The sequence below is a fragment of the Sitophilus oryzae genome, unplaced genomic scaffold (assembly GCF_002938485.1).
Source record: "Sitophilus oryzae breed Bouriz unplaced genomic scaffold, Soryzae_2.0 scaffold_682_pilon_pilon, whole genome shotgun sequence".
Lineage (NCBI taxonomy): Eukaryota > Metazoa > Arthropoda > Insecta > Coleoptera > Curculionidae > Sitophilus > Sitophilus oryzae.
In genome coordinates this window covers 5576944-5599182 of record NW_022147287.1, presented here as the reverse complement: position 1 = coordinate 5599182, position 22239 = coordinate 5576944, and the positions used below count along the sequence as shown (strand labels likewise).

General features: G+C 35.3%; 4 protein-coding genes across 5 annotated transcripts; 1 reads left to right on the top strand and 3 right to left on the bottom strand.

Moving 5' to 3' along the window:
• Nucleotides 1–2280: 2280 nt before the first annotated feature.
• On the bottom strand, nucleotides 2281–22118 carry LOC115887983 (N-acylneuraminate-9-phosphatase). Of its 2 annotated transcripts, none has more exons than XM_030907560.1 (4): nucleotides 21922–22118; nucleotides 15401–15575; nucleotides 5704–5895; nucleotides 2281–3204 (listed from the first exon to the last, which is right to left on the bottom strand). In XM_030907560.1, the coding sequence occupies exons 1-4, from the start codon at nucleotides 21949–21951 to the stop codon at nucleotides 2885–2887; spliced, it is 717 nt and encodes a 238-aa protein (XP_030763420.1). In that variant the 5' UTR covers nucleotides 21952–22118; the 3' UTR covers nucleotides 2281–2884. The 2 variants fall into 2 exon arrangements, with proteins under 2 accessions (XP_030763420.1, XP_030763419.1); XM_030907559.1 differs by lacking the exon at nucleotides 21922–22118 and adding an exon at nucleotides 20315–21041.
• On the top strand, nucleotides 8082–11222 carry LOC115888002 (NEDD8-like). Its single transcript, XM_030907581.1, has 3 exons — nucleotides 8082–8234; nucleotides 8290–8872; nucleotides 10984–11222. The coding sequence occupies exons 2-3, from the start codon at nucleotides 8800–8802 to the stop codon at nucleotides 11190–11192; spliced, it is 282 nt and encodes a 93-aa protein (XP_030763441.1). The 5' UTR covers nucleotides 8082–8234; nucleotides 8290–8799; the 3' UTR covers nucleotides 11193–11222.
• Nucleotides 13389–15098, bottom strand: LOC115887970 (putative tRNA (cytidine(32)/guanosine(34)-2'-O)-methyltransferase). Its single transcript, XM_030907543.1, has 4 exons — nucleotides 14700–15098; nucleotides 14453–14633; nucleotides 14132–14395; nucleotides 13389–14079 (listed from the first exon to the last, which is right to left on the bottom strand). The coding sequence occupies exons 1-4, from the start codon at nucleotides 15021–15023 to the stop codon at nucleotides 13469–13471; spliced, it is 1380 nt and encodes a 459-aa protein (XP_030763403.1). The 5' UTR covers nucleotides 15024–15098; the 3' UTR covers nucleotides 13389–13468.
• LOC115887962 (neurochondrin homolog) lies at nucleotides 15989–18609 on the bottom strand. Its single transcript, XM_030907534.1, has one exon. The coding sequence runs from the start codon at nucleotides 18299–18301 to the stop codon at nucleotides 16103–16105; it is 2199 nt and encodes a 732-aa protein (XP_030763394.1). The 5' UTR covers nucleotides 18302–18609; the 3' UTR covers nucleotides 15989–16102.
• Nucleotides 22119–22239: the final 121 nt, after the last annotated feature.

Sequence of the window (22239 nt, the reverse complement as noted above, 5' to 3'; positions counted from 1 at the left end):
AATCATTCTGGCCCAACAATGCTGGCCGCATTTTCGTCGATGCGATTCGTGCGGCTCTGGCTAGTGTGCGCAGCTTCATTGAAAGTAACACAAACAATATTTTTCTTCGGTCGATACTGCGCGTGCGGCTCTGGTCAGTGTACGCGTACCTTAAGAAGTATAATTCTTGAAAAAGTTGATTTATATACAAAAATATATAAAATATATACTGAATCACCTGCCATGTTATCACAGCGATGTATATGGCGAACATTATTATACATATATAGGATGGCGCATCGTCGTTGGAAACATAGGAAATATTTCCAACTATCCAGTAAATAACTTTTAAAGGTTGTAACTACGTATGCTGAATAAACATGCTTAAAGGTTTAAAGGGTGTAGGACTGTCGGGCTGAGTATCAACTCAGACAAAACCGCGATAGTGCCATTCACCAGAAGGCGAAGTCTGAAAAACTTGAAAAGAATCCAACTCGATGGAAAGGAAATACTGCCAACACAGGAAGTTAAATACCTGGGAATAACCCTGGACAGTAAACTCCTGTGGAACAGGCATATTAAGAACACTACCAGCAAAGCCATAAAGGCTCTCATGATATGCAGAAGACTGGCCGGAAATAGATGGGGCTGCTCCCCTAACATTTTGCGCTGGATGTATACCATGATAGTAAGACCCATGATTACTTATGGAACAGCTGCCTGGTACACAAAACTAGAGCAACGGACGGCAAGGCTAAACCTATGCAAAGTCCAGAGACTAGCATGCGTTTGCATCATAGGAGCCATGAGAACCTGTCCAACAGCAGCAATGGAGGTCATTCTAGATCTAACACCACTGCACATTGTCATTGGTAGATATGCCAATGCGACAATGATTAGAATGGTCACTTACGGAATTAGTACTGGGAGAATTGTCAGATCAGGGGCTTGGAACACCCTCATAAAGGAAATACCACTCCTGCAACTCCCAGTGGACGATATGCCAAGAACGTACAACTTTGAGAAACATTTCAATGTAGTATTGAGCAATAAAAAGGATTGGAAGAGCGAAACGCTTGCCCAGCAGTTAAAAGACCATACCATAACTTGGTATACTGATGCTTCCAAAACCATACGGGAACAGGGATCGGAGTGTTTGGACCGAGAGCTAATTACTCCGGAACCAATGGGCACTTACCCTAGTATCCTACAGGCAGAAATCTACGCTTCGAGAGATGCGTACAACTTATCTTAGATAGGAACTATCGGAAACAAGAAATAGCCATCTTATCTGATAGTCTAGCAGCGTTAAAGGCGATCAACTCAGTATCAATCAATTCGAAATTGGTCAAAAGAATGCATAGAGAAGCTGAATAATTTAGGCAAAAGAAAACAAAGTCCTCCTACACTGGGTGCCTGCTCACCAAGGGATAGAAGGCAATGAAAAAGCAAATAATCTAGCTAGGAAAGGAGCGAACACTCCACTAACTGGACCAGAACCGTTCTGCTTTCCAAGTGGTAACCAACTCAAGGCGAAACTCAAGAACTTGGAAGATTCCATCCGCAACCTGGAATGGAAATCTTGCAATGGTCTAAGACACTCGAAGAAGTTTCTGAGGGCTTATGATCAAGAAAAATCACAGATCTTTCTGAGTAAGAACAATCTTCGGATTGTCACGGGGTTTTTAACAGGACACTGTCTCCTCAATGGACACCTCAGTAGATTGAAACTAAGAAGAAACGGCGAATGCAGATTCTGTGGGAAAGATGGGGAAACACCAGTACACCTCATCACTGAGTGCGCCGAGACGACAACCATTCGTGCCATGAATTTTGGTACGACTGATATTGGAGATGGAGAACTACCCTCTATAAAACCGTCCCAGATACTGGCTTTTGTCAAAGCCCTGGGACTGTATGATGAGTTATGATTCAAGAAAGGGGGACACAATGGATCTGTAAGGTCGAAGTGATTAACCCCCCTCCCACTCATTCTAAATTCTAAACAATTCTAAAAAAACATGCTTAAAAATAGATGGGCGCAGTTTTTCCTAAATTACTTAAAATCGGCTTGTCAAAAATTGTTCAAATCTGGCATATTTTCAGCATAGGCAAACCTTTAAAAAACCTATTTACGAACAAATAATTTCAAAAACTCAACTATCAAAATATAATGGTAGCAAATTTTTAAAAGTATGCATAGGTATAATATTCTATATTAATTGGACATACTGAATGTAAACTAGGTATATTTGCTGCAATCGATAATATATTTTGCTGCTTATTTTCATCATAACAAAATCCGTTATGATGAAACCGTCAATACCGCTACTCAAGCTGTAAAATTAATAGTGGAGCCAATATTTAGACAGTTCAAAATTTGCATGGGATTTTTTTATATTTCCAACGACGACGTACCACCCGGTATAATCTTAGATCAATAAAATTCACATCAAACAATACTTTTTTAATGAGGATATACAACCAGCAATACAACGAGCTAAAACATATTGCCAGTTTTATATTATACAGATTGTTAACTGGACAGTTACTTACAGGGGAACAGAATGGCAACACTGTCTATTGAGAAAGCATGCACTGTTCTGCCGACTCGTCCCGTCGCGCGTCGCGTCGTCTATCGACGAGTGGTTAGCGGTTAATATAGAGGTTGCCATATTTCAACCATAAAGCTCTTGCCGCGAGTAATAAACAAATTAACAACCTGTATATCTGATAGTAAAGGGCTTCTTGTAAACATTTTAAAGTGTCCTGCAAATTTTACAGAACATTATACAACCTTATTCACAACAAGAACCAGTTCATTTAAGAAAAACAATCATTCTATAACACTTTCACACATTAATACTACAAAAACGTGTGCTACCACCCCCCTAAACACCAAATATCAACTGAAATCGCTCCCGTTTGAGTTACAGTCGTCCTCGGGACAAAACCGTCCTTTCTCTGCGTCCGCCACGTCATCAAGTAGCCAACGCAGCTCCATGACGTCGTGGATGACGTAATCTGGGACTGGGTCGTCCTGTTTGAGAGTAAAAGGGCGACTAAGCGGCACCCAAACTGTGCCGCCCAATTGTGCCTCTACGCCGCCTAAAATGTCGGTTTCTAATTTGTCACCGACGATGAGACAGTGTTTGGGATTGACGTGAAGTTCGTCGCAGGCCTTCCAGAATATTCTTCTGTCCGGTTTTTCACAGACTAGGTCGCCTAAAAGAAAATTATAGCTGTCAAATTTGATTTATTTTCTATCATAGAGAAAAAAAAATAAAAAAAACTGAGATCTCCTATAATACATTAAATTCTCAGTAAATTTATTCAAATAAAGGTAATTTATACAAAAATTGCAGTTACTTATTACATCCATGTGAGTTTATAATCATCTGCAGATGATGCTAACATGGTTAGCGAAACGCGCGTCCAGTGTAAAAGTAAAAGTGTTTTGGTGTATTGTGGTGATTTAGTGTTTTTATTTTGCTGTGTAACACCAAAGGTTCCAACCCTCAACTGTAAACATCCCCTTGTATTGACGCCACGCTACGCCGCGCCGGCGCCGCTACGACAGGGTATATCTGACAAACGATTCTGAAGCAATAAAAGGCCACGTTCTTAAGGCCAATTGGCAGTTAGCGCCATTAAAAAAAATAAAGAAAAGTACGTGTCAAGTAATAACGTCTAGGGCTTGACCTAATAAAAATTATCATCGATTGTCCCAGGCGTCTTCGACGCCGTTTTTTTTCTATCGTATGGCACTTTAAAACAAAAAATGTATACCAGGTGTTGCATCGTCGAGCGGGACATAGAAAATCCCATGTAAATTTTAATGGGGATAATTATTGGCTTCCCTAATTATTTTAGAGAATAATTCTATTTAGGTTTATTGAAGAGCACTAAAACCCACATTCAAAAGAATAACTTTAGATATTTTTGATTAGCCCGTTTACGAGTTATCGCCGATTTCTTTTTAAATATTTCTCCTTTCTTATGGCCCTGTATTTACTTATGAGCACCAGTCAAGGTAAAAGATAACTGTCAAATGAAGTTGTCATTTCAGAAATTTATCTATTTAGTGCTTTATTATTATTATTAAAAACTCATACCTACATCGAAAAAATTAGCCATGAATTACACTACCGAAGAAAAAGTATTAATGATTAAATGGTATTATCAAGGAAATAGTTATCAAAAGGTGTCGGGCATGTTTGCTGCTCTGTATCCGAATAGACCGATACCTGGAAAATCTACAATCGCAAGGAATATCCAGAGATTTGAGACCAAAGGTACCCTAATAAATAACTGCAGATGTGAAGCAAGGCAGGAACAAAGAGAAGATGCAAGAAATGATACCGACTTGGAAGTTTTATTGTGCGTGGAAGAGAACGATGGAAAGATCAGCACAAGGAAACTTGAGGATGAAATAGGAATAGATCACACTACAGCGTTTCGAATTTTGAAACGACATAAATACTATTCCTTCAAATATGAAAAGAACCAAGAGCTACGAGATGGGGACGAAATACGGCGGCAGGCGTTTTGTTTTGATATGATGGAAAGAGCAAACACGGATAGGGAATTTTTAAAAAACATATGTTTCACTGACGAATGCACGTTTACCTTAAATAATGAACCAAATGTTCAAAATTATCGATATTGGAACAAAGAAAACCAACACAGGTTTGTCGAAACAAGGGCGCAATATCCACAGAAAGTAAATGTTTGGGCAGGGATATTCGGACACAATATTATCGGGCCATTATTTTTTACGCGAAATTTAAATGCAGAATATTATTTGGAATTACTCAAAAATCATATTTTACCTGCTTTACATGATGCCGCTAGAGAAAATCAGGAAGTTTGGTATCAAATGGATGGCTGCCCGGCACATAGTACCCTGGCTGTTCGGGAATACTTATATAGACAATAGTTTTAACGGAAACGTTATTGACCTAAATCATACAGTAAATTGGCCACCAAGGTCTCCTGATATTTCGCCAAATGATTTCTTCCTCTGGGGCCATTTAAAAAACAGGATATACAAGGATAAAAAATACCCAAATCTAGACGAGTTAAAAAATGCTATTTCTGCCGAATGCAATAGAATTTCAGTTTACCAACTAGAGAATATAAGAAGAGAATTTTATGATCGCCTGGGTTATTGTCTAGCAGTCGATGGAGGAATATTTGAACATCTTCTTAAATCCTAAAGTTCTAACAATTTAATAGTACCTAAATTTATAAGTTATTGGATATTGTAATAATACTATAATTAACCTTGTAATTGAATACTTTCTTTTACTTTAATTCATATTAATTTGTATTTATAAATACATCTTTAAGATTTTTGATGTAGGAATGAGTTTTCAATAATAATAAAGCACTAAATAGGTAAATTTCTGAAATGACAACTTCATTTGACAGTTATCTTTTACCTTGACTGGTGCTCATAAGTAAATACAGGGCCATAAGGAGAAATATTTAAAAATAAATCGGCGATAACTCGTAAACGAGCTAATCATAAATATCTAAAGTTATTCTTTTGAATGTGGGTTTTAGTGCTCTTCAATAAACCTAAATAGAATTATTCTCTAAAATAATTAGGGAAGCCAATAATTGACCCCATTAAAATTTACATGGGATTTCCTATGTCCCGTCCGACGATGCAACACCCGGTATAGATGAGTTTTATTTCTATTTCTATATAAGGCTTACCTGAAACTAATATGATATCAAACAGATCTCTTATATTCAACATGTCAATTTTTTCCCATTGAGCAGAAGAAGTCCCATTGGTTATTATGCCGATTTGGTACTTTTTTCTTAGATTTTTCAGTAAGATTGTGAGTTTCTTCGATAGAGCCAAATGCTGGTATCGTTGAGTCAACCATTTCTTGTAGATTTTATCTGAAAAAGAAAACGAGAATCATAAAAAATACAATTATGAAAAGCTCTTATTACAAATATTTAGTACACCACCTATATTTCTTAAATATTCTATACAGGGTGCGGCAACAGTGCGTCGGGCCTTTGCAATTCCTAGAATAAAAAAACTTGGGAATTTTGTCTAAGGATGTATTTCAGGAAAATATTTTAACTTCTATAGGGTGGTTCAAAAAAATTTGAGTGGATCGGAATGATTTTTTTTAGATGGAGCACCCTGTATGATATTGCATTTTTGGCTTCCTTTCAGATCACTTTACATAATCCTAAGATATGAGTAAATATATTTCGATAATTTCAGAGATATTAATAAATAAATAAAAAAATCCATTTTTAGTCTTTCTTAAAAAAATTATTAAAAATACAAGAACTGTCCTGAAATCAAAACTATATTAGGTATTTACTTTAGATGGTCTGTACTTGCTTTGCTATAAATATAGTAATCGTAAATCATACGGGATGTTCAAAATTCTACGCCAGACTTTCTAAAATATAAAATAATCTTTCTTCGTTCTTGTAAATATTGTATGGAATAGCCTGCATATTATTTTTTTAAAGATGGAGAATTAAAATAATTAATAATAATTTTTTGTATTTAGAGTATTTCAAAATGTTTAATGGTTTCGCAGATATCCACGGTTTTATATTTCACTAGCGTGTACCAGCGACTTCGTTCGCGTCGAATTAATCATTTGTAATGGTGAGGATAAAGCAAAGCAAGAATTTCCATTAACATACAAACTAGATAAAATTTTCTCACATTTATGTCAGCATGAGAAAAAACAATATGGCGATATTATTATATAACTTGGTAATATTTGAGGGGTAGTTTCATCTCGTTGGAATTTGACTTTCAAAAAATCCGTTTGCCAACAATAAGCTTCTTACGTCAAGCAGTTTAAGCAGAATCGTGGTTAAGAAATTATCCAACTTTTTGGAACACCCTGTATGATTTTTTAAAAAATTTCGAAATATGTAAAAAAACCAAAGAAATTATGCATGTCCAAGCGTTTTCCCGAAAGACTAACCGTTTTTTAAATAACAAATATTGTAATATTTGAGGGGCGTTTTCACCCTCTTGGAATTTGAGATTCGAGAAACCCCTCCTTATCGAACCTCTACACTCCACAGTCAATCCGTTTGCCAAAAATCAGCTTTAAACGTCAAGCAGTTTAAGCAGAATCGTGATTACTCAATGGTCATATTTTATGAAACACCCTGTATAAATTTTTAAACAAAACAACAAAATAAAATATACGTGTTTAAGAGTTTTTCCGAAAAACTCACCGGTTTTTAAATAAAAAATATTTTATTATTTGAGGGTTAGTTTCACCCCTTAGAATTCGAGTTTCGAAAAATCCCTTCTTATCGAACCTCTTCACCCTAAAGTCAATCTGTTTTCCAAAAATCAGCTTTTTACGTCAAGCGCTTTAAGCAGGATCGTGATTAATCATTGACCCGATTTTTCGAAACACCCTGTATACATTTTAAAAAATCTTAAAATATGTAAAAAAAACAAAATAAAATATACGTGTTTAAGCGTTAAGTTTGCGCATACCACCTGTAACGTCATACGCCATACAAAAAAATATTCATATTGTCCAATTGCCACTAATAAAAAAAGACCTAAAATAGGGAAGAATTAGGACATTACCCCAAAAGTTATGTCAAATCATAGAGCTTGACATTTGGAAAATTATTTTCACATTTATTATGTCATCTGTTTGACAATTTGAAATTGGCGCGCGGAGCTTGCCGACCAATGGTGCCGTTTATCACCTGTGACGTAGTGACCAACCTGCGCAATAGCATACCTTGTATTCTTTGTATCATGGCATTTTTCACAGTAATTTTTATCACAGCCACCCAATAATTTTTCTCTCGTATTTTACCGTTGAAAGAGCCATATAAAATAATGCGTGTATCTGCAAAAAATATTTATTTTTTAATTCTCTATCTACTGAAAATAATATACAGGCTATTTCATTTAAAAGAACAAAGAAAGACTGTTCATATTAGCTTCAGAAGCAAAAAGGAAACGTTAACTTAAAATCGTTTTTTTTTATTCATTTACACCCTATATCATAATAGAGAGCTATCAAAAGTTACACTAAAATACCGTAACGCCGACACCGTAACCATGAAAACAAAATCTGAAGTGTCAAATTATTGACAAGTTAATAAAAAAAACTTTCAACTTTATGGCGGAATTCAAAATTTTCAGTGAAAAATTAATGTAGATATTTACAGATATTTACGAAAATTCTTAGTATAAATGATTTTACGGATAAAACCTTTCGTGGGTAAGTACAAAAAGGTAATTCTAATGGTAAATTTTGAAAAGATATTCACTTTTAGGACCCGAACAAGTCATAGAAATCGAGCCTAGCGATACCATCGATGTTTTGAAAGAAAAACTAGCCGAAACTGAAGGCACAGACGTTGAGCAGCAAAGACTAAGCTACAAAGGAAAAAAACTTAAGGGAAACAAAACCATCGAAAGCTATCGTTTAAAGAATGGAGCTACGTTACAACTAGTTAAAGCACTCAGAAGTCATTGATTCATAACATAATAACATAACCTATTTCATTAATTATAAAGAAACCTCCAAAACAATGATTGTCGCACTGTTTTGGTTCATTTTAACTATAATGTACCTATATTATCTCACTGCCACGACACTACACGAATAGAACATAAATAACCTAACCCCGGTCAATTAGAAAACTAGATTTGTTTGTCAAACGACAGGAAGTGTCAAAGAAATCATGACAGATGTCTAACAAAGTCGAAATTCTTGTTGAAAAGGAAACCAAATGCGATAGGGACGAAGAACAAACTCGTATAATTTTTCTGGATTGAATTCAATGATATTAAAGGTTGTTACCTTGACAGGAGATGAACGAATGATAGATGTAGAACCATCGGACAAAATAATAGGTGAGTTTTGTCTTGGTATAGTTGTTCACAATTATAACGTATGATATATGATTTTATCTAAGCTAGTTTTAAACAGTTACAGTGTGAATTATTCTAAATATAGGAAAATCGAGCTAGCAACGTTTTCGAGAAAGTATTTTAAGACGTCTGGCCCTTTTATATATCTTTTACTATGCTCCAGTGGCGGCCCGTCAGGTGAGGCAACTGAGGCGCCGCCTCGCCTCGAAATTCTAGCCTTTAGTAGTACACAAATTTATTTCCAGCTAATCGTATATTTATATTATAGCAATATTAATATTGAATAATTTTATTAAAATATACCAAGCTTTTTACTTTTCGACCGGTCTAAACCAACCGATCGCGCCATATCGTTTCTGTTTTAACTGGACTACAATGCATCTTTTCGGTCTGCGTTCCTGAGGCGTACTTTTTGCCGCCTCTGCCGACCTTTTTTTATCAATGAACTAAAACGTCACACATTGAAATCGGTGGGTCGGGGAAGCGGAGGGAAAGCGTGAAATTAGCTGCTGCAGAGGCGACAGCCAAATCGCTTAAGTGCAACGCTGTTGCCAGATTCATGAAAAAAATCCATTCTTTACAAATTTGATTGTTAACTTCAAAAATAGTTCGTGCTTGATATGGCTGGATAATGCGATATTATAATGCTCTTTGTAATTAAAATTAATCTATTAAGTGATCTTCACGAAATACCCCATCAATAATTATGGAAATAATATCGTATATCGAAGAGAGTATAGAATAAATTTGAATAATATGAACTCTTGGCATCCACGCAATACTGGTCAAAATAATTAACTTTAGATATTTTGGGGAATTACTAAACGTCACGTCTGTTCGGTCGGTTTGTTTTATGCTTTTGTGAGTAGCAAGTAGTGTGATCTAGCCGTAATTCAGAGTTTAGTGATTTATTTTGTAATAATCAGACTTTAAAATGAATCATGTACATGACATTGTGATGTCCCTTCTAGAAACCCCGTTTTCCAGAAGACAGGAGGATGAAAAGCGAGAGGTCTTATAGGGAAACAGACCTACTCCCCAGATAAGTGTTATAACAAATGATAAAAAGACAAATTAACGATCCCGATTACAAGTGTTCAAGCCGAGCGGGATTTTTCTTGTCTAAGACGGATAAAATCTTACTTAAGAAATACAATGTTACAAGATAGACTTTCTGCTTTGTCTTTATTTTCAATTGAAAAGGCGCTGTTGGTTACCCTTAGTGAGAACGAAGGGAAGTTTTATGATGACATAATTGATAAATTTGCTATTTTTAAAGACTGACGAATAAACTTAACCTACAAGGAATAATTCTTATACAATTACATTTTTTAACTATTTTTTACTTGTTTGCTTCTTATTTATGTCGTCGCGTCGCGCGTCGTAGAGCTTGATGTGACAAATTCCGTCTTACTAACCGAACGAAAACCTCAAATTAGAGCTGTTATATTACGATCATTAGATTAGTTAGCTAATACCTAATATATGTTTAAGTTATATTATTTATACTCTAAAGAAAAAAATAAAGAAACAGTTCCGATGATGACTTTTTTAATAAGTTATGCTTACAAACTTATTATATATGAGGAGCAAAAAAATCTCTAGCTTATTGTTGCTTAGCTGCTTAAAAAAAACAAAAAGAAAATAAACACATAAAAACAAAAAAAAAAGTTTTTATGACATTTTTAGTAGGTTAAATCTTCAAACATATTATATCTGAGGAAAAAAAAATTAAACTTGTTGCAGCTTAGACCCCCCCCCCCGTCTTTTTGTTTTCGTCCGAGTTTGCGTCGCCTCATCAGTTCTAATGGTCACGAGCCGCTACTGCTATGCTCTCTGGAACAGAATGCGGCCCGTCTGGCTGCCGATACCCGTTGCGTTCACTACTGCGCATCGGAAGAAGATCCTACATTTTTACCGGCAGCCAGACGGGCCGCATGCTGTTCCAGAGAGCATAGTAAAAGATATATCAAAGAGCCAGACGTCTTCAAATACTTTCTTTAAATTATTAGGAACACTTAAATTACTTGTACTCGTTTGACAGATACCCTGTATACTGAAAACATCTTCTAAAATGTATTTTTTGCTTACAGTTCTCAAAGAAAAATTAGAAGAAAAAGAGGGCATTCCCCCGCAACAGCAACGTCTGATATTTCAGGGCAAGCAACTGAAAGACGACAAGGCGATCAGCAGCTACAAACTAAAGCCGGGTGCCGTACTGCATCTTGTTGTGGCTTTGAGAGGTGGCGAAGACAACAACAACAACAATATTTACATAACAAACAGTTTCTGTAAAATGTAAAAATATAAAAATGTAAATATTAAAAACCAAGAAAAATGTATTGTGTTGTTCCTACACCTATAGCACACTATAGGCTTGGCGCGTTCTCCGCCGGTGCTGCCACCATCGGAGAATACCGTAAAAAACTAGCTATGTTTTTTTATGCTAGCGATGTTCATTTCATAGCCACCGCTGACGCCGTTTTTTTTTCATCTAGCAAAGAAATAATACACAGGTTTTTGTTCCATTAAAAAAAAACGAAGAGACTATTTCATATTTTAAAAAGTTTGGCATACAATTTTGAACACCCTGTATGGTTAAAGATTACGATATTTATAGAAAAGGTAGTACAGACCCAAGGACTGTATATATTCTAAAGGACTGTTCGATCGCGTCAAATCGCCGCTGTCGTAGTCGCCGTGGAATGCTACGTGACGCGCTGACCAGCGCTCCACAGTGCGGCGGATGGTTATTCTAGCGGGACAAAATCTCAAGAGCAATGTTTGGGACTTAAAATCTAAGAACGTAGCAAATGGTCTAATATATAGCAACCATATGGTTAAATTTATTTATTTATTAACAAATTAATTTATTAATAAATAAATACAAGATAATAAAACTATGATATTATTCGTACATGACACACAAAAACCGTATTGTAAACTATTGCCAAATACATAAAATTATGATATCAAAAAACTCTTTAGCAGTTTTTTTTTTAATTAATTTGTAATCTTGTGACACCCTCTCTAATTTATTTTAATAAAATATATTTTATTTTGAAAATAATAAATAAGATAGATATTTTAATTTTAATTTTAACACTCGGTAATTGTAAATTCATATATAGTAAGTATCTAAGACAATTTTTTAAACTCAGTGCCTTTTGATGGAGTTGTTTTGTTTTTATACTATCCGATTGAAATGAATCTTTTTGGGCATTCACCTGTTAAGCTTGAACTCCCTGTGACTGTGAGTACCTGTGTTGGTAACTATTGGTAACTCAAAAGATCTACATCATTCAGTATATCGATATTTGAAAAAAAGTGAAAGTTTGATATCTGCAGAACAAAGGCACGACGGATTTTAACAAATAATATACGTACAGTAGAAAAGTACATACCTTTGACAATCTTCAACATAATTTGGCTTTGGAATAAAATGTATAAGCACTTGTAAATATTTTGTTTTCGTATCATCTCTGCCTTGCTGAGCAGAAAACGACCAAATTTGGTTGATAAAAATGTATCGAAATACAAAAAATATTCATGCATTTTTATATCAATTGGAATGTCTACTATTTATTCTTACAGTGCACATTTTTTGGCTTATTTCTAACCAAACGCTTTTGTCCCGCTAAATTTATCTTCCAACGCACTGTGCGCTCGTCCGTCAAATGCAAAAATAACTGTCACTGTCTAAAATCTTTAGGGCCAACTTCAACTCGGTCCCCAGATGACGTAAAAAAACTGACAGTGCAGGAAGATAGGAATCGAACTATCCTTATCTCTATAGTATCCTTGGTACAGACCCACTACAGTTAATACCTAATATAGTTTTGATTTCAGGCCGAAAAAAATAGTTTTACTTATTTATTAATATCTTTGAAACTATCAAAACATATATTTCATAATATCTCAGGATTATGTAAAGTGACCAAAAAGGAAGCCAAAAATGCAATAATATTCAGGGTGTTCCATTTAAAAAAAAATCATCCCGATCCACTAACACTTTTTTGAGTCACCCTGTAGAGGCTATTAAACAAAATTTCTCACTTTTTTTATTATATGAGCTACAGATGCCCGGCGCACTATTGCCTGACCCTGTATAGAAAAAAGAACCACTACACGCAGATATATTCCTAATAAAGTCTCAAGAAATTACATTAGGAACGTAGCTCACTGTAATGCTTAACTTTGCTTCTAACATTACGACTTCAACAATTTTTTGCGATTACTAATCTACATCTGGTTATGGTTGAATTTCTTGAACTTCTTAAAAAGCGGCGTTGCCAAGAGGAGAAAATATTCTACAATTTAAGACGTTCGTTATAAAGAAGTCTTACTTTCGAAAATTCCCATTTTCTTAGTTAAGATAATTCAGAATAAATCTGAAATGACTTTTTAAAATCAGCACAGGAATAAATAAAATAGATGAACTGGTGTTGTTATTGCTTTGTGTAATAACTAATAACTCTTAAAAACAAAATCAAAATCATCTTTATTAGTCAAAAAATAAAAATCTAGATAAGAAAATATTACAACAAAAAAAATAATCAATATCATCTACAATAATTATTACTCTGAACAAAAACAAGTACATGTATGTGGATTGTTGCCTTGCTGTACGTGTTTCAAAAGTGCAGCTATAATTTCTGGGTCGCTACTTTCATACTCGCACAGAAACTCGAGTTCTTGCAAATTTTTCAAATCCACATTCCTCAGCTCTATGGTGGCTTCAGGTTCTTCCTCCACCACTTTAAGCTTTTTTACCTCTTCTACTTTCAACAATAGATCAAAATAAGGTCCATTATCAAACATATCTTTAGTTTTAGCCTCGTTCTCACAAGAATCCTCGGCAATGTCATCGAAATTTGAAGAAGAACAGCTCTCTTGATCATCTATATCAGTCAAATTCAGTTTTCTCACGCTGTCATTCAGGCTTTTCATATCCGCGCCCAAACCTAACCCTACTCTTTTTGCAGCCTCGTCGATCTTCTTCAAAAACTGATCTATGTCAGATTTGGTGGGTTCAGGTTTGAAACTGTATGGAGGGGCTATGGGGGGTTGGACCGGAGCTCTGTACTCATACGGTCCTTCTCCCTTAAGTTGCAAAGGGTAAGTAGTGTCCGAATCATAAGCGCTAACATCGCCACACACAATGAATGGGATAATAACTCTGTTTATTCCTTAAAAAACAACATAATAAATACACTATCACAATGATTCCTAATATTTTACCTTCTAATGTACTGAAATCTTTGTTTGAGACCTCTAAATATGGTGTCATTAGCTTGGGATCAAAACCGTCAGGTGGAAAATATCCTTGACACACCACAAAAGCTTCTATACTAGAATGTCTTGAACTTTTCGGTTTGGCAACGTGCACCTCACGAAACAAAGTTAAAAGTTGATTTGTGAGTAAATCACTATCTTTGCCTCGAAAAATCTTTGCTATAAAAGTCCCTCCCTCCCTCAAAACGTTACAAGTAATATGTAGGGCACCTAAAAAGAGGCATTTTATAAAAACTATCATAAATTAATATGTCAAATTGCTCATACCTAATAATAGCTGTGCCTGTATATAAATATCCATACAGTGAAGTCCTGTTACATCCGGAGCTCCATCACATATAACTAAATCAGCTTTTTCTCCCTCAAAATGTGTTATTATTTCTTGTGCAGTCGAGTATTTTGTTATGTCTCCTTGTATTTGTATTACGCCTGGTAATGGAGACATTGGCTAAAATTTAATATGCCTCTGTATATTTCACCTTGTTGAATTGTATACAATTGAAAATATACATACCTGTAAATCAACAGCTACTATTTTAACATTTTCGTTTTTCTTGGATTCATTAGTTGCTGGTGTTTGAACCTGAGTTAAAGCTTCAGTATAAAACAAATTAGTCGGCTCTTTGATGTCGATTTCTTCGTTCAAATACAATTTACGCGATAAAACTTGTGACCAACTACCCGGAGCCGCACATAAATCTACCGCTTTGGTCACTCCGCTTAAAATATTAAACTTTTCATCGATTTGCAATAGTTTAAATGCGCTACGGGCACGCCATCCTTGTTCTTTAGCTTTGCGATAATAAATATCACGTTTGTCTTTTGATTTCTTGCCCATTTTTTAACGAAAAATACAAAAAAATTAAAAATTTCTCTTTGAAAAGATTTTTAAAAGTTTTAAAACTAAGGTTATAAAAAATTATAACCTTAGTTTTTCATCCTGACAGCTGTAACAAAAAAAACTATCTTTTGTCTTTGGTGTTTGCTTTTACCTTGATATATGACAGAATATCATATATAAATTTACGTTCACCACAGATCTAATTTAATTATAAACATATGGTTGTCAAAATGAATTTTAGAAAATATGTCAAATACGTAAATAAACATTTGGTTTTCGACTTTTTTTTGCTGTAAACATTTCAAAAATTCAGCCCTTTAAATTAAGTGAAAGTTGTACTATAAAAGTACTAAAAATAACAATTGCTTACGTACCTGCATCATGTCGAAACTGTTCACCCAAAGCTTGAGACCACAACAAAGTCCTCCACGTGTCGAGATTCATGAGGGTATTTTCTGGGCATTGTCTGAAGTTTTTTAAAAAACTTGTACATATCGATGTGGCTTTGTCTTTGCTGATTTGGTACCGATTCCTCAGGTCATTCGCTATCTAATAATAGAGCAACAAAATTTGTTTGAAAAAGTAATACAGGCATCTTATCCTTTCATTTAGATATGAAACCTTAAAAGGTATATTTTTGAAGACTATTTACTAGATTACTTATATAGGTTTTTTTTAAATAAGTGCCAAGTTAATAATATAGCATCTGTTCAAAATTTGTTACTTTGTTCTAATAATATCCTTTATGTAAACAGTATTAAGCATGGTCTAAATTTACTGTCTAGTAACAGATCTTAAAACTACACAGATTTCTGGAAACATTTCGAGCTATTTTTATCTAGACTTGTTAATTTCTCAAAATAAATTTGAATACTTAGGGAAATAATAGACTGTTTTCAAAAATCAAGTTTTTATTAATCAATATATTTTTGTATAAAAAAATGTTTCTTTAATCTTAACAATAAATTTAAATAGTATTTATTATATTCATTCAAATACACTTCAAACAAAAATGCATTAAGTGAAAACAAGCTTGAGCTTATCAGTGATATAAAATCTCTTAATTTATAGCAGTCTTAGTCACCAAACAATTTCTTTCCCAATTCCATCAACCTGTGATTCCGACAGATTCTAAGAGCTTCTGCTTTCTTTAGCACGTCAGCAACGTCTTCATTTGCATCAACTAAATGGCATAAGAAGTCTTCAAATGCTGATTTTACATTTGGCGGTAAAGTACCAACTTTCACTTTTCTTAACAAAGTTACTATGCCTTCAGCCCATCCAGATTCAATGATAAAATCGCTGATCCAGGGGATCTGAGACAAAATACCTGCTATAGTTTGCATACCCAAAAACCAAAGTTCCATCAACTCTATCCAGTGTTCTTTGTAAGCCATCGAAACTACCAAAGCAGTTGGGTCATTCGATTCATCTATTATGTACGCATCCCAAAGGAACCGGATTGTGGCCTGAATATATCTACAAATTGAAAAGTCGTTCTTCTTAACCCTTCCAGACAACTGTTTGAGTAACAGCAATCCTAATACAGCTAAGTTTCCATGTAGGACTAAATTTTCAGGTGTATCTTTAAGTTCAGGCAAGCTATCGAAAATAAATCTGAGCAAGTTATTGAAAACTGGACTACTCTCAACATATTTAGCTTCCAAGACAGTTATGTTCATTAATACGTTACAGGTACTGCTCATAGCAACCCTGGAGTCTTTCATATCTTCCAGAATTTCAGGAGTTAGTTCAGGTTTGGGTTGAGTTAAGGCTTTAAGTCTTTCAGCTCTAGGAACAGGTGGTCTCTTATAGTTCACGATAGTCCAATGAAACTCCAAGGATTCTAAAAGTATCTTGTCACCTTCGGCTTTAAGCAAAATAGCTCTGGCATCGTCCTCGACCCCCAAGTGGCACAAAGCTGGTAACAGAACTCTTAAAATATCCACTTTGCCGAACGGATCATTATCGACAGGTTGACCAGCTTTTTCAGCGATTTTTTGAGCTTTATAAGCATGGAAACTATCAAAAGCCATTTCCAGTATGAAAGGCAAGAGTTGGTAAACTTGCTGGCGCATTGAGGTGGTTTCTTGAGCTAGCCAAGCAGCTAGAACGCGAATTGTAGCACAGACGAACAATTTGTCTTCACCCTGGGGCTTGTTCTTGTCCTGCATCACTTTCAGGAGTAGGTTAATGACGGCAGTAAAGGCCCCTTTCAGGGCTGTGTAGATGCTTTGGCGTTCTTTCTGATCCAAGTCCACTGTGTCTTGAGCCATGAAATTTAAACAAAGTTCCAAAATGATGTACGAGGCGGTGATCAAGTTTTGATTTGCCTGGGTTCCTTTAAGCGTTTTCCCATCCAGTTGCATCCTTACTTCAATTGCCGCCAACTGAATTAAAAGTAAATACATTTGTTTACCTTTTTCTTCATCGGAAAACAACCATTCAACACCGAGCAAATCCAACATGCTTGAGGCTAGAATAAGAGCAGGATTCCTTTGAGCTGGACCTATTTTGCTTTGAAGGATATCACTCAGGCCTTTGTAGATACTCTGAGGCCATATTTCACTTGTAGCACTTTCAGAAACCACTTTTCTAGGACAGTTAAAGATGATAGCATTAAGACACTCTGCCAATTCAAACTTTCTTTTATCCTGATCTGTTTCGAAGTCCATGGCAATCTTGTTTACTAGCGCATGGAAGGCTTTAGGGTCTTTGGGGTCCCAAGATAAGGCGCCTTTTTTAGCAACGAGAAGTCCGAGGATATTTAAGGCTTCATCGGATTGAAAACTAGCAGATGAGTAGATTTGGCTGAGTCTGTCGATGGCGCCTGCATTGATTAGGGCTCTCTGGCCCGGAGGGAACAGGGCGATGCCTTTGAGACAGTTGTAGGCCTCGCCGATGGCCATGAGGTTGTCGTCGTTTTCTGAATCATCTGCTGACTGAACAATGTCCAAGAAGACCGGTATAAAGTCGAGCATTTCCTTCTTTGTAGCCAGTTGTTCTTCTGAACAGAACACTGTTATTATTGATAAGGCTACGGATTTGTATATTGAAGGGGGACAATCGACAGGGACGTCAGTAGTGAGGAGAAGTCGGCGAAGAAAATCGAAGCCGATGGCTTCGAAAATGGCTACTTTGGCTGCGGGAGTGGCATGTTTTCCTTTCACTAGCTTGGTGACCATAAACAATGCGGCGAACTTTTCTGTGTCGCTGGGAGAGTTTTTCAGTAAGTTGCAGCACTTTTTAACGGCGTCGGATACCTCGCCCGCCATGTTTACCACGAAAATACTCGGAGAAACTGTTTGGAACTACTATCCACAATCGCGGAATTTCGAAAAGACACTAAAACTACAGGCGCGCTAGCGTTAAGGTTATATTTAGACCGCCCCTTCGAGAGGTTTCTATATTCGGCAATTTCCACCGCCGGTATCGCCTTACGTATTTTTAGATCCAGTCGTTGACATGACGGCGTCCCGACGCCTATACCACGACGACGACGCTCGCACCATTGCTTTTTTCCTCTTCGTCACGAAAATCCGCTTTTCAAGGATTATTTTTGATTTTCCAAAGTGAGGTTAGTTTTCGATTGACAAATATGTAGGGAGGTGTTACAGTATCGATAATTATTCTCTATCGATATAGATTAAAAAATATTGTCTTTCGTAAACTTTAGAATAAATACAAAAATATATGTCGACCGGGTGATCACAGTAATATTTATTGATTAAGAAAGACTATTTATTTAAACTGAACAATAATTTTCGAAAAATACAGGTGATGGTCCACTTTAGGTACGTCGTCAATCTTGAAGTTGTGAATTTGATATTAATATGTTCTACAATTAATGTTTTAACGTTTTAAGTACGGATCGTACGGATATTTAACGTTTCAAAACAACTTAATAATTATATTATTATTAAGTTGTTTTATGCAATAACAGGGAAACAATCCTTATGCGGAATATTGACAAAAAAGATTAAGAAAGGAGTATAATATAGTGCTATCCACAATGACTAAAGAATACAAGAACAAATAACACCCAAGACTGAAGACCAAACTGTTACCATTCTTCCAAACAGTGCGGTTGCACATATTTTGGCACATGTTTTTCTTAAGGTAGCTACACACACTACTGCAAGCTTGACAAGCATGCATGAACAACCTTTTTGTACAAGCCATGCATAATTTACCTTCGCCGCCACACGGTACATGCATGCTTGAACAAGCTTCAGTTTATGCCACGAAAAAGAAGAAGGAAGTCCGAAGAAAAAGAAGAAGGAATCCTGAAGGCATTTATCTTTTTAATAACGGCATTTTTATCGGCTTGGCCGTCAATTAATCTATACTTATTAAGTAAAATTTTGTATGCTGCATCCTTCTTCACCCTATCATGACATTCTGGTGATTTAATTCGCCAAAGACACGGCTGAGTTTCGTATGCGCGAATAAAATCTTCCAATAATCCTCGATTGCTACTTTTCAGATCGCTAGACATGATGGTGACGCGACGTACAGCTCATTTACGATCACAGACTGAACTAATTGTTTATTGTTTGTACAAGCTGAATACATGTGGTACACACGTACCGTTTCGCTTGCGCAAGCATGGCTTGTCCAAGCTTGTATGATTCAAATTCAATCAATCATCAAGCGGCTTGCACAATTAAAATGCTTGCGCAAATTTTCCCTACAGACGCTACAGTTTGCTTGTACAAAAAGATTGTTCATGCATGCTTGTCAAGCTTGCAGTAGTGTGTGTAGCCGCACCTTTATCATAGCTGCTTGAAGCGATATTTTAGATGTTTGATAAATTTTGAATCAGACCTTTCAGATGGCTGATGGTTCAGACTTTGTTTCATTGTCGTCCGTTTTATTAAAAAATATTTTTTTTAGCTCTTAACTTTAGCACACGTGTTATAATCGCGCACAGCTTTAATTTTATGGACTTGATCCATTTCATTTTTGAAAGGAATCAAGAGAATATTCAGAAACAAAACAGAAATAGACTATAGCTGCTTAATAATCTCTACTGCAAAAACAATATTTTATAAACGTATAAAGACGATTATCTTAAAATAGTAGGAAATTGGACTTGGTCCATTTTAATTGTGATCACTCCATATTGCAAGGAAACATCGAAATAACAATTATAAGAAATATTATCGATCAGGGCACCCATCTCTAATACACACCATGCTGCCTCGTCAGCTGATCGACCAGAGACGTAACAACCGTCTGAAAAATCACCGAAAATTCCACATACACGCATATGATCAAATAAATACCTTGTCGCAAGCCTCTGCATCTCCCTTCCTTGTCTGGATCAGCGTGTTGTCCAGATCGAACAATATGCAACGCACGTCCATATGCCTGGCTTTGTTTTCCAGCGTGGTTTCCATGGTAACGTAATCAAAATATATCAGCCCACCACGATCACAACAACACTACCGTTCTAGGAGCCCTCTCCTGGCCAACTGCGATTTCGAGAGAAGATCGGGAGGTGAGAGAATACCACAATTCCAAGATTTCTCGTTTTTTCGTATCGGCAATTTCCTTGAAAGCTCCTTAAATTAGGGTTAAACGACTAGAAGTCTCAGTTTTTGACAGAATGCGACACTTTCTCCAACGATGGGCGTATTTTGATTTTTGGATTTGTTTTGGTGCTGACGTCAGAACTTTGATGACGTCGGAGATAAAAAGTTTGCTCTAAGTAAGCGATGACAATAATTATATTTTTTGGCAGTTATGTGCGATATGTCTCATTCATCGATTAAAAATAAATTGATGATATTTAAGCGACAAAAGATATATATTTAGTTGTATTTATTTGAAAATTCTCGAAATGACACGTGCAAACATTCATTACTATAAATAAACAACAAAAGTGGTGAAATGTGAAATCAAAACAAAGATTGGGATAGTTAAATAATTTTCTTTGTCTATTGTTTTTGGTCAAAATATACAGTATGATTTAGAAATTCAATAGATACCAAGGTTGATCTTGAAATACCGTTTCTCAGTGTTTAATCGAGGGCGCGATTTTTAAATCCATTGTTGCCAACCATGGGCATATTCGGCGCCGGGCTTGGCTCAACTTTCGTTTAGCTGAAATGTGTTATATAAAAAAATGACTTTATATATTTTTTTTATACAATTTGATAGACAATTTAATTGTGCATCTGATTCTCCTAAAATATACAGGGCATTCCATTTAAATTAAAGAAGTTATTGCCGTTTGAAGCTAATAATTATTTAAAATAAATTTTTAGACACTCTGTATAAGGGAGTATTATTTTTATTATTGCAACACAATAACTGATCAATAAATAAACTTCATTAAATATTTAGTATTAAAAACATTGATACCCTTGGAGAAATGAAGCGTTAAAACTTTTACTGCAATTTCACAAAATTGAAAATATTTCAAAAACGGTAAGGTTTAAGTATAATAAACTTTAATCAAATTTACCTTTATTTTAATCGTAGGAACTAAAAATGTAATAATATACAGGGTGTTCCATTTAAACAAATACAACTTTGATATTTTTTATTTATTTGGGACACTCTGTATCTTGTAAAAATATTTTTAAATTGTAGCTCTAATAGTCCTTCAACGAACCCCAAACTTACAATTTGTAAAAATCTCATCGTTTAGCCACAATACTCCGTGTCGTATGTGGTGAACAACCCTGTATATGTATATAATGATTTAGATATTTTCGAAAAAAAAAACAAATTTGTTCAAATCTGTCTGAAATATCACAATATTCACAATCATATCACCAGTTTAGTCTATAAGGATTACATTATCTATTAAGTAATTTATTTGAGGTACAAAGTTCTCTCCTAAACTGAGTTTATTTCGAAAATTATCATAAATTCGAAAACTTACCGAGCATGTGTCTAACATTTTTGAAAACATGAACAGATAAACAGATAAAACAAGAATGGTACCCACATGCAAGACAGTTTGTCTGACTGAATAAAGAAATAATTTTAAAATGGTAAACTTGACATTGAACTTGGAAGATCAAATAAAATCACGGAACTAGCTAAAATTCGTATAGGGAGGTCCAAAAAATTGATGAGTAATATTCCTCTTTTTTATGAAACAATTTCTGTTGTACTATTATTAAAAATGTCATTGTATTATTCATATTATATTCAACATGTAATTTTTCCACGATTTTATTGTAGTATTTTCACATTC

What these genes read in the sequence shown, in the direction of transcription:
- LOC115888002 (XM_030907581.1), top strand. Translation starts at nt 8,800, where the DNA reads ATGATATTAAAGGTTGTTACCTTGACAGGAGATGAACGAATGATAGAT. An exon ending in ACCATCGGACAAAATAATAG is followed by an intron (nt 8,873 to 10,983) that starts GTGAGTTTTGTC and finishes TTTTGCTTACAG; the next exon opens with TTCTCAAAGAAAAATTAGAA.
- LOC115887970 (XM_030907543.1), bottom strand. Translation starts at nt 15,023, where the DNA reads ATGGGCAAGAAATCAAAAGACAAACGTGATATTTATTATCGCAAAGCT. An exon ending in TAGTAGCTGTTGATTTACAG is followed by an intron (nt 14,634 to 14,699) that starts GTATGTATATTT and finishes ATTAAATTTTAG; the next exon opens with CCAATGTCTCCATTACCAGG. An exon ending in ACAGGCACAGCTATTATTAG is followed by an intron (nt 14,396 to 14,452) that starts GTATGAGCAATT and finishes GCCTCTTTTTAG; the next exon opens with GTGCCCTACATATTACTTGT.
- LOC115887962 (XM_030907534.1), bottom strand. Translation starts at nt 18,301, where the DNA reads ATGGCGGGCGAGGTATCCGACGCCGTTAAAAAGTGCTGCAACTTACTG.
- LOC115887983 (XM_030907559.1), bottom strand. Translation starts at nt 20,428, where the DNA reads ATGGAAACCACGCTGGAAAACAAAGCCAGGCATATGGACGTGCGTTGC. An exon ending in ATGCAGAGGCTTGCGACAAG is followed by an intron (nt 15,576 to 20,314) that starts GTATTTATTTGA and finishes CTCTATTATTAG; the next exon opens with ATAGCGAATGACCTGAGGAA. An exon ending in TGATATCATATTAGTTTCAG is followed by an intron (nt 3,205 to 5,703) that starts GTAAGCCTTATA and finishes ATTTTCTTTTAG; the next exon opens with GCGACCTAGTCTGTGAAAAA.